The 15,425-nt window shown below is 42.4% G+C and overlaps 3 protein-coding genes across 3 annotated transcripts in view; 1 reads left to right on the top strand and 2 right to left on the bottom strand.

Annotated features, from left to right (window-relative positions):
- The window catches only part of tlcd4b (TLC domain containing 4b), a 154,810-nt gene that overhangs the window by 11,631 nt on the left and 127,754 nt on the right, over positions 1-15,425 (bottom strand). The gene's annotated exons all lie outside the window — the stretch shown is intronic.
- On the top strand, positions 196-2,947 carry swsap1 (SWIM-type zinc finger 7 associated protein 1). Its single transcript, XM_049560793.1, has 2 exons — positions 196-580; positions 1,854-2,947. Exons 1-2 carry the CDS (start codon positions 311-313, stop codon positions 2,418-2,420), a joined length of 837 nt encoding a protein of 278 aa, XP_049416750.1. The 5' UTR covers positions 196-310; the 3' UTR covers positions 2,421-2,947.
- Positions 2,947-14,160, bottom strand: epor (erythropoietin receptor). Its single transcript, XM_049560736.1, has 8 exons — positions 13,890-14,160; positions 13,579-13,714; positions 13,183-13,349; positions 10,703-10,854; positions 10,466-10,622; positions 10,231-10,318; positions 8,370-8,457; positions 2,947-7,111 (listed from the first exon to the last, which is right to left on the bottom strand). The coding sequence occupies exons 1-8, from the start codon at positions 13,990-13,992 to the stop codon at positions 6,377-6,379; spliced, it is 1,626 nt and encodes a 541-aa protein (XP_049416693.1). The 5' UTR covers positions 13,993-14,160; the 3' UTR covers positions 2,947-6,376.

Consider the following 15,425-nt stretch of genomic DNA (forward strand, 5'->3'; position numbering starts at 1 on the left):
CCCGGAAGTTGTCAGACTTAACAGGAAGTACTAATACAGATGCATTTTCTGATTCTTTTTCCGAACCAGTTGTTTTTAAATTATGCTAAACACAGTCAGAACCAACATGAGGACATGTCTGTGTAAAAATAAAAGAAAATATCCGATGTTTGTACGCCGTGAACCGCGGCGGAACGGTCTGGCAAACAACGCGGTTTTCACACGGACCGCAGCAGCACGAACACCAGAGTGCAACATGTAAACAGACGCGGGAAACTTCAGCGTTAACGTCACTGTCTAACGACATAACGTTAGAAAAAGTGGATCAGTCATGACAGACATTTTAACACTCGTGTTCAGGACTTTTATGTCACAGACGGAAGTGAAGAAGGAGCTCACCGTCACTCCTCCGTCGCCGTTAACCTGCAGCACGCTGCTGGTCGGAGACACCAGCATCAGCCGCTCCGTGCTGCTGATGGCGGCCGTGACAGCTGCCTCAGAGGTGGGCATGAGAGTCATGTTCTTCACCCAAACACAAATCCAGAGCCTCCCGGTGTGTCTGCAGAAGTGTGTCCCCTGCCTGAGCACAGAGAGTCTAAAGGTACACATCGCTTTTCTCTCAAACTGTGAGCTTGTGACATATAAAGTTGTAATAAATGGATTCTTTTTTGTTAATTAATCATTTATTAATGCTTTAAAGATGAGTAAACCAGTTCTGAGACCAAGCTTTGGGTTGCCAGGTTGTGGAAAATCTCTCAGGTACAACCAGGGGCGGAGCACCACATTCTGAGCCCTGTGCACAAGCAGTTTCTGTGGGCCCCCTGCCCTTACTCTCTTGATCCATGTCTCGCTCATGCACATTTAGATTTTATTTATTTATTTATAAATAACAAGGTCAGTGTGCCTCCTCACCCTTTTCCTGTCTTTCTTTTCTTTTTTTGGAACCCCAATTTTTGGGGAAAGACGCGACAGTGTACGTTGGTGCTCCAGCAGCATAAGTAGTCACGTACTTGGCTCAAGTTACGTTTAGAGATGAATTCTTAGAGAGCAAAAAAATACAGAGAATAAAATTGCAAACAAAACTAAACTTTTCATGCCATGCCCCCCCCAGATTAATTGACAGTTAATTGTTGACAACTAACCGATAGCTTTGTGTACAATCAATTTATTTATTAACTGTTCGTTAACATTTAAAACTGAGGACAGAAAATAAATTAGCAACTATTTTCATAATCAATTAATTGTGTTGGCCATTTTCTTTTATTTTTTTAACAACTATTTTAATTTGTAAAAGCAGGACGAGCACAATTACGTATGTTTATGTATCACTGCATTTTTCCTTTGAATGTAACATCACAACTCAAGAAGTTAAGAAAAAAATCATAAGGTCAAAAACAGATAAACAAAACCAGAAAAAAACATAAAAGAAAAATAAGTAAGTGAAGTAATTAACCAAAGAAAACATTTGGGTGGGGGCGGGGGGACCCATCAGAGAGTTAAACATTGACATGTGATGGAGTATATGGGATAAACTTACAGGTTACAGAGGCACCATCATACCACAGGTCAAGTTAGAAGGGACAGATTATACGTGTATTAAACAGGACAGATGGAGCGTCGACCATTTTTCAAGCCAAGTATTCTCTGACTCCAGCTTCTTAAATGTGAAACTTGTGCCTTGTCTGAATATGTTTGAGCTTTAGACTAATGGTCGGACAGAAAACAAGGTGTGTATTGGGCTCTGAGAGACTGTGATGGGCATTTTTTTTTTTTTTGCTATTTCAAGGACTAAAAAAATCTAATTTCTGAGCAGCTACCTTTATTCATCCAGCTTCTGTCTGTCAGTTTATTATATTTTCTTTTTTTCTGTAAAGAAAATCAAGTTTTCATATCCCAAGACATTGGAGGAGCTGCTGCAGCAGGTCGCCAGCCTTCACGAGTCCACCAACACATCTCCCACCCCTCCCTCTCTGATCATAGTCGACCGGCTGGAGGGCTACCTGTGTGGTCCTGGAGGAGGCAGCCACAGTGGACTTCACCCAGGACTGTCCTGCGCTGCACACCTGTCTGCGCTGCTGTGCGACAGCGCTGCCTTCCTCACACAGCTCCTGAAACAGCGCTGCTCCAGCTTGGCCCCCTGTCGCGTCATTGCCTCTTTCCAGTCAGAGGTCGACTCTGGGCAAGCCGGCAGGGAGGCCTCTGCCACGGATCCAATCCTCAATGTTCTCGATCGCTACTTCCAGGTGCGCTGTACTCTGGACCGAGACAGGAGCTATGAAGCTGCTGCAGCTGGACTGCAGGAGGTGTGGAACATTTACCTTTCTGGGACCGGTATCACAGAGGCCTCTGGTACCAAAGGCTGTGAGGACAGACCGGCTGTAGCTCAGGAGTGGCAGCTGTTAATTTCCCCTGATGGTTCAATGGAGTTTAAGTTGGTTTGAAAGTGTCTGTGTCAAAGACTGTAGCAGCGGGGGAGAAACTGAATGTTGATTTGTTCACTTTTTGTTCAGAGAAAAAGCTCATTTTTTAGCAGTCAGGTATTTGCAGTGATAATGCTCTGCAGCATGATAGGCCTTTTTACTTCACTGTTTATGTTGAGCACATCATTCACACATGAGCAGACAGCATGATGTAATCTGCTGCTCACCTCTCAGATATCAGCTAACTGAACCACAGTGGTTGTAGATGTACAACATTTAATGAGTTGAAATTTTTAATGACACAAACTTTTGTAAAACACATGAATAAATGTTACACAATGAAAACATTTACAAAGACATCGAGGAATGTTTTAAAATAAACAGTTGTTACCAACATTTTTGGCTCAGGACCCCTTAAAACTGGGCAAAGTCTACCTGCGACCAAAGCACAGAAAAAATAAACATATTTTATAGCATATTCGTTTTTCTGTTTTCATCTCTCCTTAATCATCTTGTGACTTCTCAGGTTGAGCTGCTTTCAGACGCCTTTTGCAAGTGTTTAAACCTTTGAACCCTTTGAAAAAAGGCAACGAGTGGCTTGGTAAGAAATGTCCTACAAATTGCAAAAAAAAAAAAAAATTGTAAATTTATACAATTAATTAAAGAAAAATGGGGGGGGGGGGACTAGGGAATATCTATATTTATAATTTATATTATTACACTTTAAAATTATGTCAGATTTTTTATAGCATTTATTATTTATTTTATAGCATTTATTATTTATTTAATTTATAAGTTAAAGTATTTTTCCTTTTTTAACTAATTGTCTTGTTTTTAATTTTCTCTTTTTTACTCATTTCTTGCAATTTTTTGGGTTCATTTCTTTTTTCTTTGCTAATTGCCTTCTTGTCATGTTTTTGAAAAAAAAAATCAAGCCAGTTTACTCAGGTTTCAAAGGGTTAACATGTAAGGTGTTGGACTGAAGTGGGTGATATCACAGTTGAAGTATTTAAAAAAAAAAAAATCAGAAGAAATATAGAAAATACTTCTTTTATAAAACAATATCATTATCCATACAGAACATTATTTTGAATGTTTCAGAAAAAGAAAAACAGAGAGCAAAATAATACATACACTACAGGAGGATAACTTTATCTTAAAATATTTATTGCAGAAAAGGAACAGAAGCTTGAATAATAATAATAATGTCACCCACAAATGTAAAATAATGAAATTTCATTTAGTCATCTTTGATAAATTATTAATTGCTGTTGTGAAAAATATGCAACAATTCCTAGAGAAAACCAGTTGGTTGTGGGGTTTTGAGCTTTGTTTCCTTTTTGTGTCACACTACCCTAAAACTTTAATTTTCAAAAATACTCCACAATGTTCAGAAATATATATATATTTTTTTTTTTTACATATTTTTTAAAAGAGCTAAAATTTCAGTTGCTATATATTTTTTTCTAAGCCACAAAATCAAACAAGCATAAAAACACATGGCTATTATTTAGTCTGACTTAAAAACAACAATGAATTAAAAATGTTTTGAATAGAAATGTTAAAGTGAAGACATCCTGTACACACTCTGCTCTTTAGATGGCAGCAGTGACTCAAAACTTCAACATGATAAGAAACTGACTAACAACTACAGTTACGTGAGAATGCCTACAGTAGTACTGCTTTTACTTTGTTTCTTTCAGGATTGAGCTTGTGATAAAATACAAAAATAATCACAATATTATGTACAAATACAGTGAGTTTCTTCCGATTTGGAAATGACTTTGACATTACGGCTGCAAGGTTCAAGTGTAAGCTGTTAGGTTTAAATTTAAGGGTATTCTAAAGTGTAAGTTGGGGACTATTCCATATTGTTGTTTCTTGTTAACTCATTCCAAAACCAACAGTGTTAGTATGTTTCTCAGTGCTTTCTCACTTTCCTTCTCAAACTCAAGCCCACTGGTTCTTGCTGAAATCTTTAAAAACAGGTCACAAATATATAGTTTAATTTTCAAAAAAAATACTCTAATTTCTGCAGACAGCTGGGCACTGTAGTTTGTAAAAAAAATGTTAGTCAAACAAGTGTAAATGGTGTAATTGACGGGGGACTATTTTCAGCAGCGGAATGATACACATTTGGTGCTCTAGTGAGGTACTGTGACAATATATGTGAGTTTGACTCAAACCAAACCACAGTACCCATGTTCATCATAATAAAGGAACGAGTCAGACGGCGCAGTGGCTGAGTTATTATGTGATGTTAATTATGTTAGTTGCATCATTCTAAGAATTGCAATCTCTCAACACTTTAGTCCAGACTGAAGTATCTTAGCAAATACTTAATGGATTGCCATTAAAGTTGTACAAACATTCAGGATCTGCAGAGGATCTATTAAGTTTTGAATCTAGCACCATCATTAGTTAAAATTTTTATTTGTCCAGTACTTTGGTTCATGACCAGATACCTACAAACATGACTTTCCTGTTAGCCTCAGCTGTGCTTTGCATTTAGTGCTAATAATCAATCATTAGCATGCTAACACTGTAAAGTATGACGGTAAGAACTAAGATGGTGAACATGGTAAACATCGGTATGTTGACATTTCAGTTATAATGTCTTAGTTTTAACCATCATACTCCACAGTGTTAGCATGTTAATGATTGCTAATTAGCACTAAATGCAAAGCACAGCTGAGGCTAACGGCAGGTTGACATTGCCACTGTGAGCATATATTAGCATGCTAACATTCTGTTCATGCAGCCCAGTCGCCAGGAGAAAATGTTGGCATTGTACGTTTCTGCAAACTATGTTATATTTGTGCGTTTTATCATACATATTATATTAATTTTTCTAAAATGATGCAGGATATGAGCTGGCTTTGTCATCAGGATGGTTTCCAACAGCTTCCTAGCCAGCAAACACTGTTTTTCAGTGACCTGTTGACGTGTTGTCAGTAGTGATAGTGCTACGAAAAGCGGTTGCTGTACACCCACACATTGCTGCCTTTCCTGCTAGGATTCTGCCACCAAATGTGGGTATTTCAAGCAAACAACAGCGTTTGTTTTATTAGCAACCCATGGCCACACTTCAGCGGCTTTTGTGCCATTGAGCTGTTTTTTAGCAACCTGTTACCACTTTTCCAGTGGCTTTTATGCAACCTAGGGTGGGTACTTTCAGCCAAAACATGATCTTTTCCTAACCATGACCAAAAAATTTTGTGCAAAAAACATAACTACATTTACCACAGCTTTGTTAGAGACATAAAGTTTCACTATCTGCTACATAATAATGTAGCAATGTAACATATTCATTGTTTGCAGAAACAGAATACCAACATTTTTTCTTGCAGTTGGGTTGATTTATATCACATGGGATGAACAGTAGATTCCAATGTTAACAACTTGTGAGTATTCACGTCATCAAGACAGTGGTATGATGAAAGAGAGGTTAAGCTATATCAGGCTATAGAGGCAACACTTATGGTCAGGATTTGTTGACAATAGAAAAAATATGGAATACCACCAGCCTTATACTTTAAGACAAATCAAAGAAACAGGGAAGGAGCGCTGGCCTGTACTGTTCAGTCTTCTATTTCAGGATGTTCTGTTCTGTATTTTAACCTAATAGCCATTCTGTACACTTTGCTCAGTTTGCTCCCTCAACTTAAATTTCTGCTCTGATCTACAGGAGAGGATACTTACAGATCAGCATGCAGACCTTTGCACTGAATATCAGTATGTGGTGTAAACCACAGCTGCCGTTTGGATAAAGTAGAAATGATGTTTGCACATCCAGTGGACTCTTCTTCCTGAGTCCGTTAGCTTACACTTCGGTGTTGCTCACCTCCCAAATCCTTGGTACACCTTTCTTAACAGTTGATAAGAAGCCAAGTAGCTTTGGGTGAATATCCAAAAAACCCTCACCAAGACTGCTTAAAGGGTCAGTCCACACGCAGCCCGTCCAGCTTTGCTTTGTCTCATCTGTCATCATGGATGGGGTACTGCCTTGACAGGAAGGGTCTTTTATGAGCAGGGATCTCATTCTTGTACTCATTGGCGTAGATAACCACCTTTCCAATGTCATCTACTCTGCTCATGGGGCTGTAATCCATAGAGACCCCAGAGTCTGCCACCGCCATGTAGGTGTACCCAGGACCTCTGGACATCCAGGGGTGGTTTGGGTATTCAAAGCTGGACTGTGACGAAAGACGACCTGACCCAGAGCTCTGCTGCACAGATCCCAAGTCGGAGTGAGATTCACACAACAGTGTCTTTCTGGAAGCAAAAAGCACCTCAAGGGGTAAGGTCTCCTCGAGAACGTCATCCAGGTGTTCGTCTTCACTGCAGTTGTTGGCACTTAGGGTGACGTAGGCATCTTGGGACTCCAGCAGAGATAATTGGGAGCAGGGAACAGGGTTCTGGTGGAGCGCCCGTAGGCGGTCCATCAGCCAATGGTCATGTGGTGTGGTTCTCCATCCGTCTGTCAGAGCAGAATCACCCCTTCCCAATGGCTCTCTTGCATCTAGCCCTGTCTTTATGTCCTCCTTCCTGCCTGTGGTCAAAGCTCGAGAGGCCTTGGGTGGAAGAGGTGGGAAAGGCAGTGCGGGACAAGGGCTGAGCTCGGACAGGACCTCCAGAGGAGAGGGGCATTCTTCTGGGTAGAAGAAAGCTGGAGTCATCCATATGCCTCCATTTGTCTGCCCCAACCACTCCTGTACAAAAACACAACAACGGACAACTCTGTAAATATTTCTGGCTTAAGCCCCATTCATACAGGACTAGTATTACCATAGGACCTCTGGTAATCGTAGTAATTGCGGCAATCGTCTGTGATCTTAATCCTGTGCAAATCTGCCAATGTCTGTAATTTGTCAAGCAAAATCTACACCTCCAATTACCTACCAAAAGGCGAAGTGTTTCATGACCGTCCATCGTTTTGCCCTAAGGAGGACATGTTGAATTCTGCAGACAGCGGTATCTCTAGCTGTATCGACACAACCATTACCTTCACTAGCGAGCATGCTAACAAGCCAGGCTGTTCTCATGCACTGTTCACACATTTTCCTCCTAAAGGTAGACTAAAATTCGTATATATTCCATGTAATCATGAGCCAGTAATTTAAGTATGACCTACGTATTTGGGACTGCTGCGATCAGGTGACCAATGCGTTGACAGAGGTTAAGGAAGGAAGCAGTCCCGTAAGGAGGTAGGTTGGGGTGGTTGTTGGGTCAAAAGCACAGGACTTGCCCCCAAGACTCCAGAACTGTGTGAACTATAAGTAAACTTTGAGTAATTTTAGGGCACGTCATCACCATGTTTCTTATTCCCTACACCTAACCAAAGTAACTTTACGTTAAGTACGTAACTTTATTTTAAGTCCGTAACGTCATTTATGGGGTGCTGATTCGTAGGATATCATATAAACTGAATTATGATGCGGTGAGCAAGCAGGTAGCCAGTGTTGACATAACAACTGTGCATGGAGACCTACCAGCCTAAGTGGCGTAGGCAGTAACAACATTTGAACACAAGTGGTCTGCTGGAAAAGCATGATCGACACAGGTGTTAACAGCGATGTGTCTTGGCTGTCCACTTGAAGCCCCTTTTACACTGCCAGATTTTTGGCGAATGTTGGGCCGTTTTGCTGGCAAGCTGTGAGCGTTTAGACACACAGAGCCGGATTGGCGAGTTGATCCGAGGTGCCCAATTCTTCTGCCTCGTAGGGTAGACATATTGGTGGAACACTTTTAGTTTAACAAATCGAGGCGGCCTTCCGCCATGGGAGGGACTGTTGAAGACTTTTTTGAGGAGCTGTTGATGACGCCGCACGTGCGACCCACTGGCAGTGGATAAACAGGGAACCGCTGATAGCAGGAATTAGCGAGCAGCTAGTAGCAAGAGGGAAACACAAACCTGACAGACACAGTAAAGGGGCCGCTAGCATGGCTGTAAACTTGTCTTGCTCTTACCTTGAAGTCTCCACCATAATCAGTGAAAAGGCCTTGGAACTTGCTGTCAGGAGTTGGAATAGTCGGCCAGATCTTCTTTACAACAAAACTGAAAAGAGCACAGATGCTAGAAATTTAATCTACATTTTTCTTTTTTTATTAATGAGTAAGTAAGATTCTGACAGAGCTAAATACAGTGCCCTCCAAAAGTATTGGAACAGTGAGGCCAATTCCTTTATTTTTGTTGTAGACTGAAAACATTTGGGTTTGACATCAAAAGATGAATATGGGACAAGAGATCAACATTTCAGCTTTTATTTCCAGGTATTTACATCTGGATCTGATACACAACTTAGAAGATAGCACCTTTTGTTTGAACCCACCCATTTTTCATGAGAGCAAAAGTATTGGAACATGTCACTGACAGGTGTGTTTTGTTGCCCAGGTGTCTCCCAATTACATTGATTATTCAAACAATAAATAGCACTGAATGTCTGAGCTCAGGTTCAGATTGGGTACGATAGATTTTGCCTGTGCAGACTGCATTTAGAGGTGGAACCAACATGAAAACCAGAGAGCTGTCTGTGGGTGAAAAAGAAGCAATTGTGAATCTGAGAGAAGATGGACAATCAATCAGAGCCATTGCACAAACATTGGCCATAGCCAGTACAACCATTTGGAATGTCCTGAAGAAGAAAGAAACCACTGGTGTACTAAGCAACAGACGTCGAACAGGTAGACCAAGGAAAACATCAGCAGTTGATGACAGAAACATTGTGAGAGCTGTAAAGGAAGACCCTAAAACAACTGTTAGTGACATCAGCAACAACCTCCAGAGGGCAGGAGTGAAGGTATCACAATCTACTGTTCGCACAAGACTTCATGAACAAAAGTACAGAGGCTACACCAGAAGATGCAAACCACTCATTAGCAAGAAGAATAGGAAGGTCAGGCTGGAATTTGCCAGAAGGTACAGAGATGAGCCTCAAAAATTCTGGGAAAAAGTTTTATGGACTGATGAGACAAAGATTAACTTTTTCCAAAGTGACGGAAAGGCAAAAGTTTGGAGAAAGAAAGGATCTGCTCATGATCCCAAACATACAAGCTCATCTGTGAAACACGGTGGAGGTAAGGTCATGGCTTGGGCTTGCATGGCTTCTTCTGGGACGGGCTCTTTCATCTTCATTGATGATGTAACACATGATGGCAGCAGCAAAATGAACTCAGAAGTCTACAGAAACATTTTGTCTGCTAATTTAAAGAAAGATGCAACCAAACTGATTGGGAGATCCTTCATCATGCAGCAAGATAACGACCCAAAACACACTGCCAAAACAACAAAGGAGTTCATCAGGGGCATGAAGTGGAAGGTTTTAGACTGGCCAAGTCAGTCTCCGGACTTAAACCCAATAGAGCATGCATTTTACCTGCTGAAGAGGAGACTGAAGGGAGTAACCCCCCAAAACAAACAACAACTGAAAGAGGCTATGGTGAAAGCCTGGAAAAGCATCACAAAAGAAGAATGCAAAAGTTTGGTGATGTCAGTGGGTCACAGGCTTGATGCAGTTATTGAAAGCAAAGGATTTGCAACTAAATATTAAGTCTCATTCACTTTAATCTATTTTAAGTTTATATGTTCCAATACTTTTGCTCACCTAAAAATTTTGTGTTCCATTACAAATAATGCTATCTTCTAAGTTGTGTATCAGATCCAGATGTAAATACCTGGAAATAAAAGCTGAAATATTGATCTCTTGTCTCATATTCATCTTTTGATGTCAAACCCAAATGTTTTCAGTCTACAACAAAAGTAAACGAATTGGACTCACTGTTCCAATACTTTTGGAGGGCACTGTAAGCTGTGTGTGGTTGCTTATCCGACCTTCGGTGGGACAGGAGCACAGTGAGAGACAGCACGATGAGAATGAAGGAGATGATAAGAGTCAGGCAGATGATGAGCAGGTCGAGCTCTGGAGGGAGCACAGAAAGATCAAAAACTTCATCACTGATAACATATAAATAAAATGTTAAAAAAAAGAGGTAAAATCAATATTGGATCTTTGCACGTTTCCTTTCAAAAGATACCTATGCTGCTGGGAATATGTGACACCACTCACCTGCAGGCAGTGTTTCCATGAACACCGGGTCACTCCACGCACTCCAATAGCCATTATAGCTAATCCCATCCAGCTTCACACGGACTCGCACCTTGTACTTTTTGCCTGGCTGGAGGCCTCTCAGGATCAACTGTGAGCTGGCGCGTGCCACCTCCACCTGCAAAACAGTCCTCAACTCATCAATACAGGTCCATGTCATTCAGCAAACCTGTATCTAAATCTAAATAACCGTCCTACCTGCACCACGTGGCTGTCCACTGTTGTGTAGCTGACCTCGTACATCATGCTGTCATCCATGTACTTGAGAGGAGGAGGAACCCAGCTGACATTCAGCTGACCTTGCTTACTCACTTTCCTCACCGTCACGTTAGCTGGAGGGTCCAGCAGAACTGCCATGCAGAGAGACAGGAGGCAGTTTGTTAGGGAGGATTTTGAAGGAAGTCAAGGTAAGATCATTCCTCATCAAAAGTCTGTCAGGCCCTGAAACACTGCTCCAGTAGCATCACATACCCTGATGTCACATTCCAATTCAATCAGCAGATAAAATGTTGGCACTGTACGTTTCTGCAAACCACGTTATATTCGTACATTTTATCATATATATCATCGTTTCTGAATTGACATAGTATATGAGCTGACTTTGTCATCAGGACAGTGGATGGCATGACACCTATAGTAGGTGAGACAAGACACCAACAGACAACTAAACCAGGTGTTTTTAGTCACTGCATTGTTTCCAACAGCTTCTTAGCCAGCAAACGTTGTTTTTTAGTGACCTGCTGGTGTGTTTCCATCTGTGATAGTGCCATGAAAAGTGGTTGTCCTTTACTTTGACATCACTGAGTTTCCAGCCAGAGTTTTGCCACGAAAAGCAGTTGTTTTAGACCCAGACATTTCTACATTTCCTGCTGGAATTTTGCCACCAAATGCAGGTACTACATACAGCCTAGGGCTCCAAATGTTCTAGGGCTGGCACTGCTTTTTTAGAGCTCATTCTCTAAAAACAAATAACCTGATGCAGCTATAATTAGGGCTGGGCGATAAATCGATTTTATCGATTAATTCAAATTTGTAGTTTAGGTTGATTTGTTTTAATGAAAAGCAAGTTTCTCTTTAAAATCCGCCACCACCGCTCCCCGCTGGGCTCCCATAGTTTAGAGTGGGCTCCCCCCTCACCCCCGCGTGCTTAATACACAAACAACATGGCAGCGAGCGGGGAAGAACTCGTTCTCAAGAAAGGGTTCTTCAGCACTTTTGTGTGCTCACCTGTGTCTGTGTGTGTGTGTGTGTGTGTGTGTGTGTGTGTGTGTGTGTGTGCATCAGGGCCGAACTCCGCCGTGCGCGACACAGAGAGCAGAGGAGGATTTTAGACGTGCACCGTGTAGGGACAGAAATGACATGCCGTTGTGTAATTAAGATAAAAAAGTGTTACCAACGCCAAGCTGGCAGACCCCCGATCCATAGTAAAGGGACCTCCGAAGATCATTAGCTCCTTTAGCTTGTGTTAGCTCGTTGTGGCAACAACACATAAACAATGGGACTTCATCTGCGTTAAAGAACGGCACTTTATTTTCAGCACTGCAGGGATGATGCACAGCCTCTCTCATCAGTGTCTGACTTTTACATAGAGGGAAATAACTCAAAAACAGCACGCAGAACTGCATAGGCTTCTTCACTGTGGCTGCTCGATGTAAACAACACCACATGCCTCACTTTCTTTGTGGGGCGCATCCGTCTGACACCACACCTGGCGCACTAACGTCTCATAACCCCTACAACAACTACACACATACACAGCTCCACACACACACAAGCCACACACATCAGGCTCAGCCTGTAACATAAGGCTATTTAGTTTGTTTAATAAAAGGACAAGGTATAGACCTGTTCAACAGGAAAGGTAACCTTAAATGACTTCTGTTGTGATCCATTATGATGGTAGGGGAAACACTGCCGTATGATGAGAAAGGGGTTCGGTGGAAAGCGATCACAGATGCAGTCGCCATGTATATTGCAAGAGATATGGTGCCCATATATAGGAAAAGCCAGGGTTTATTCACATGCTGAAAGTTTTGGACCCCAGGTATGTGATACCAGGCCACAAATATTTCTTTTGTAAGTAGGAGGGGGAAAAATCGATTTAAATCGTGAATCGGATTTGTTGTGAAAAAATCTGAGAATTTTTTTTAGGCCATATAGCCCAGCCCTAGCTAAAATCAACGCTGAAGTGAGCCATGAAAGTGCACTAAAACAGTAAAGTTATAGTCGGTAAAACCAAAACTGAAAGAGATTAAAACACTAGAGCTGAGGGGAACTGCAAATGTGGCAGATGACGCTCAGTAAGTTGATCACCACAGCTGTGTAACCACTTTCACACACAAGTGGTCAGTTGTTAATATGACAACATGAATTAAAACAGGAATTTTAGAGGCACATCGTTCACACACAAACCTTTTTTTTTTTTTTTTTATTTTTTTTTTAAGATATTTTTTGGGGCATTTTGCCTTTAATGGACAGGACAGGTAAGCGTGAAAGGGGGAAAGAGAGAAGGGGGGGGTGACATGCAGCAAAGGGCCACAGGCCAGATTCAAACCCGCGCCGCTGCAGCAACAGCCTTGTACATGGGGCGCCTGCTCTACCACTAAGCCACCGACGCCCCAACACACAAACTTTTTTAAGTTCTCTGACTGTACTGTGTAGTAGGTAAGGTAACTTACATACAAGCTCGATGAGAAGACTGCGATTGTGGATCAGTATTCCCCCCCGGTGAACTTCTATGTCCATTTGGACAAACATCTGGGTTCGGTTCAGGTGGCAGACGAACAGCCTCTTCCCGCCTGCTGCAGGGAGGACTCTCAGCGGACACCTGCTGCTGTTCTCATTCCTGCTCGGGACAGAGGAAGACACACACACCATGGCTTCAGAGAGAGGTCACAGAGCACTATGCTGAGTGGTATTATTGAGAACCATCTCTTGTAAAAACAGTTTCAGTCACTCAAATATAGTTTTATCTGGGGCCTGTTAGTTGCATTACAAAAAGAGAAGAGTAAAGTAGTCCGTATAAGAACACCAGTACACTGACATGTGCCTGGACTTCACTGAATGTGACTCACTGGTAGGTATATGTGAAGGAGTACTGATCCACAGAGCCGGCCCTCTCCTCATCTTCCTCCCAGAAGCACGTGAAGTCCTTCCTGCCTTCAGCAAAGCACTTTGGGTTTTCTGGTTCCTCTTTCAGCAGAATAGACACTGAGGAGATAAAGACAAGTGTGAGAAGCCAAAAGCTCTTTGGTCACCTATACTGAAAGAAATAAACGTGGTTTACTAAAATAATTATTTGTTCCCAAAGTTTGCACTTAACTTGCTTTAAAACTTTCTCTTTTGTTTTCACAGCAGGTGACAATTAAAACAAAAGTTGCCTTACCTTTCTTTTCGAAATCTCGCGCACCCTGGACGATGGAAGCTTTCCGCATGGCGCAGAAAATCACGAAAAGCGCCAACAGTCTGCTCAGGTGATCACATATCATCGTCCTGTCTTCTTTGTTAACGGAAAGACTTTGGCTTTCTGTTGCCAGAATGCATAACTGGAAAACAACCTGCCACTAACGCGTGTGCTGCACGGGAGGCTTGTTTTTTGTTTAGATACCAATGGATAGCGCACCGCGGTCACGCGCCTGCTTGTGAGCGATAAGGTGCGTAGAGCCGCGATGTTTACTTTCTTCAAAAGTCAGTGGAGGGGCGGGGATACTCGTACTCTGTGGTTGATGGGCGGGAAGCATGCGCTCATTGATGTTCACGAGTTGTTTGTGTCGCTGTGGGGGAGAGAGGAGGTGAGACATGGGCGTGCGTAAAAGCGCGCAAACGTTGGGTTAGATAGATAGATAGATAGATAGATAGATAGATAGATAGATATACTTCTATATGTTTTAAATGCGTATGTGTGAGCACTGTCTCGTGGCTGAACTGTAAATTAATCCCTGCACTTGCCCAAGTAACGGAAACCGCAGAGTGCTCACACACCTACAGCAGCAGGCCTAAACGGTTTCTTATCTACTCACTGCACTCACGTTTTCTTCGTTTGACCAGCATTATCGGCGCTGCAGACAGCCCTGTTTCTTCACCCATGATAAGTGGTCCAGGGGGGCGTAACGGCCCATCCCCGGCAGTTTAAATGCAATTCAGCGCCTCTTTACATCAGGTGACAGGGGGACAAGACATCCTGATCCCAGTGGGGTGGGAAGGGTGCTGATGTAAAAGAGAAACTGCATTTCACTCACATGACGACATTCAGCTGCAGATGGTGTAACTTTTGATCCTGTTTGGTCATGTTCAGCTTCATTTTTAGGCCAGTTTGGTAAAAATTAATGCAAGTTTTGAAGTAAACTGCTCAAAAAAAAAAATAAGGGAACACTTAATGGTCACAGTCAACACCAGGTCAGTGAAACTTCAGGGATATCAATGTGTCCATGTAGGAAGCACGTGATTGTGGATCAGTTTCAGCTGCTTTGGTGCAAATCGAAGTGACAACAGGTGCAATGGAGAGGCAAAAGCAAGACAACCCCCAAAAAGGCAATGATTTTACATGTGGTGTCCACAGACAGCTGCTCTCTCCTTATCCTTCCTCACTGATTCTTCTCTAGTTTGGTCTTCTGCCAGTGTACCTGCAGCCCAATCAGGTAGTCCAGCTCCTCCAGGATGGCACATCCATATGACGGTTTGCTGTGTCTCCCAGCAGTCTCAAGAGCATGGAGGAGATACAGTACCAGTAGAACGGCCGTTACACAAGGACAGGGCCGTAGAAGGGCATCAACCCAGCAGCAGGACCGGTATCTGCTCCTCTGTGTGAGGAGGAACAGGAGGAGCACTGCCAGAGCCCTACACAATGACCTCCAGCAGGCTACTGGTGTGCATGTTTCTGACCACACTGTCAGAAACAGACTCCATGAGGGTGGCATGAGGG

The sequence above is a fragment of the Epinephelus fuscoguttatus genome, linkage group LG19 (assembly GCF_011397635.1).
Source record: "Epinephelus fuscoguttatus linkage group LG19, E.fuscoguttatus.final_Chr_v1".
Lineage (NCBI taxonomy): Eukaryota > Metazoa > Chordata > Actinopteri > Perciformes > Serranidae > Epinephelus > Epinephelus fuscoguttatus.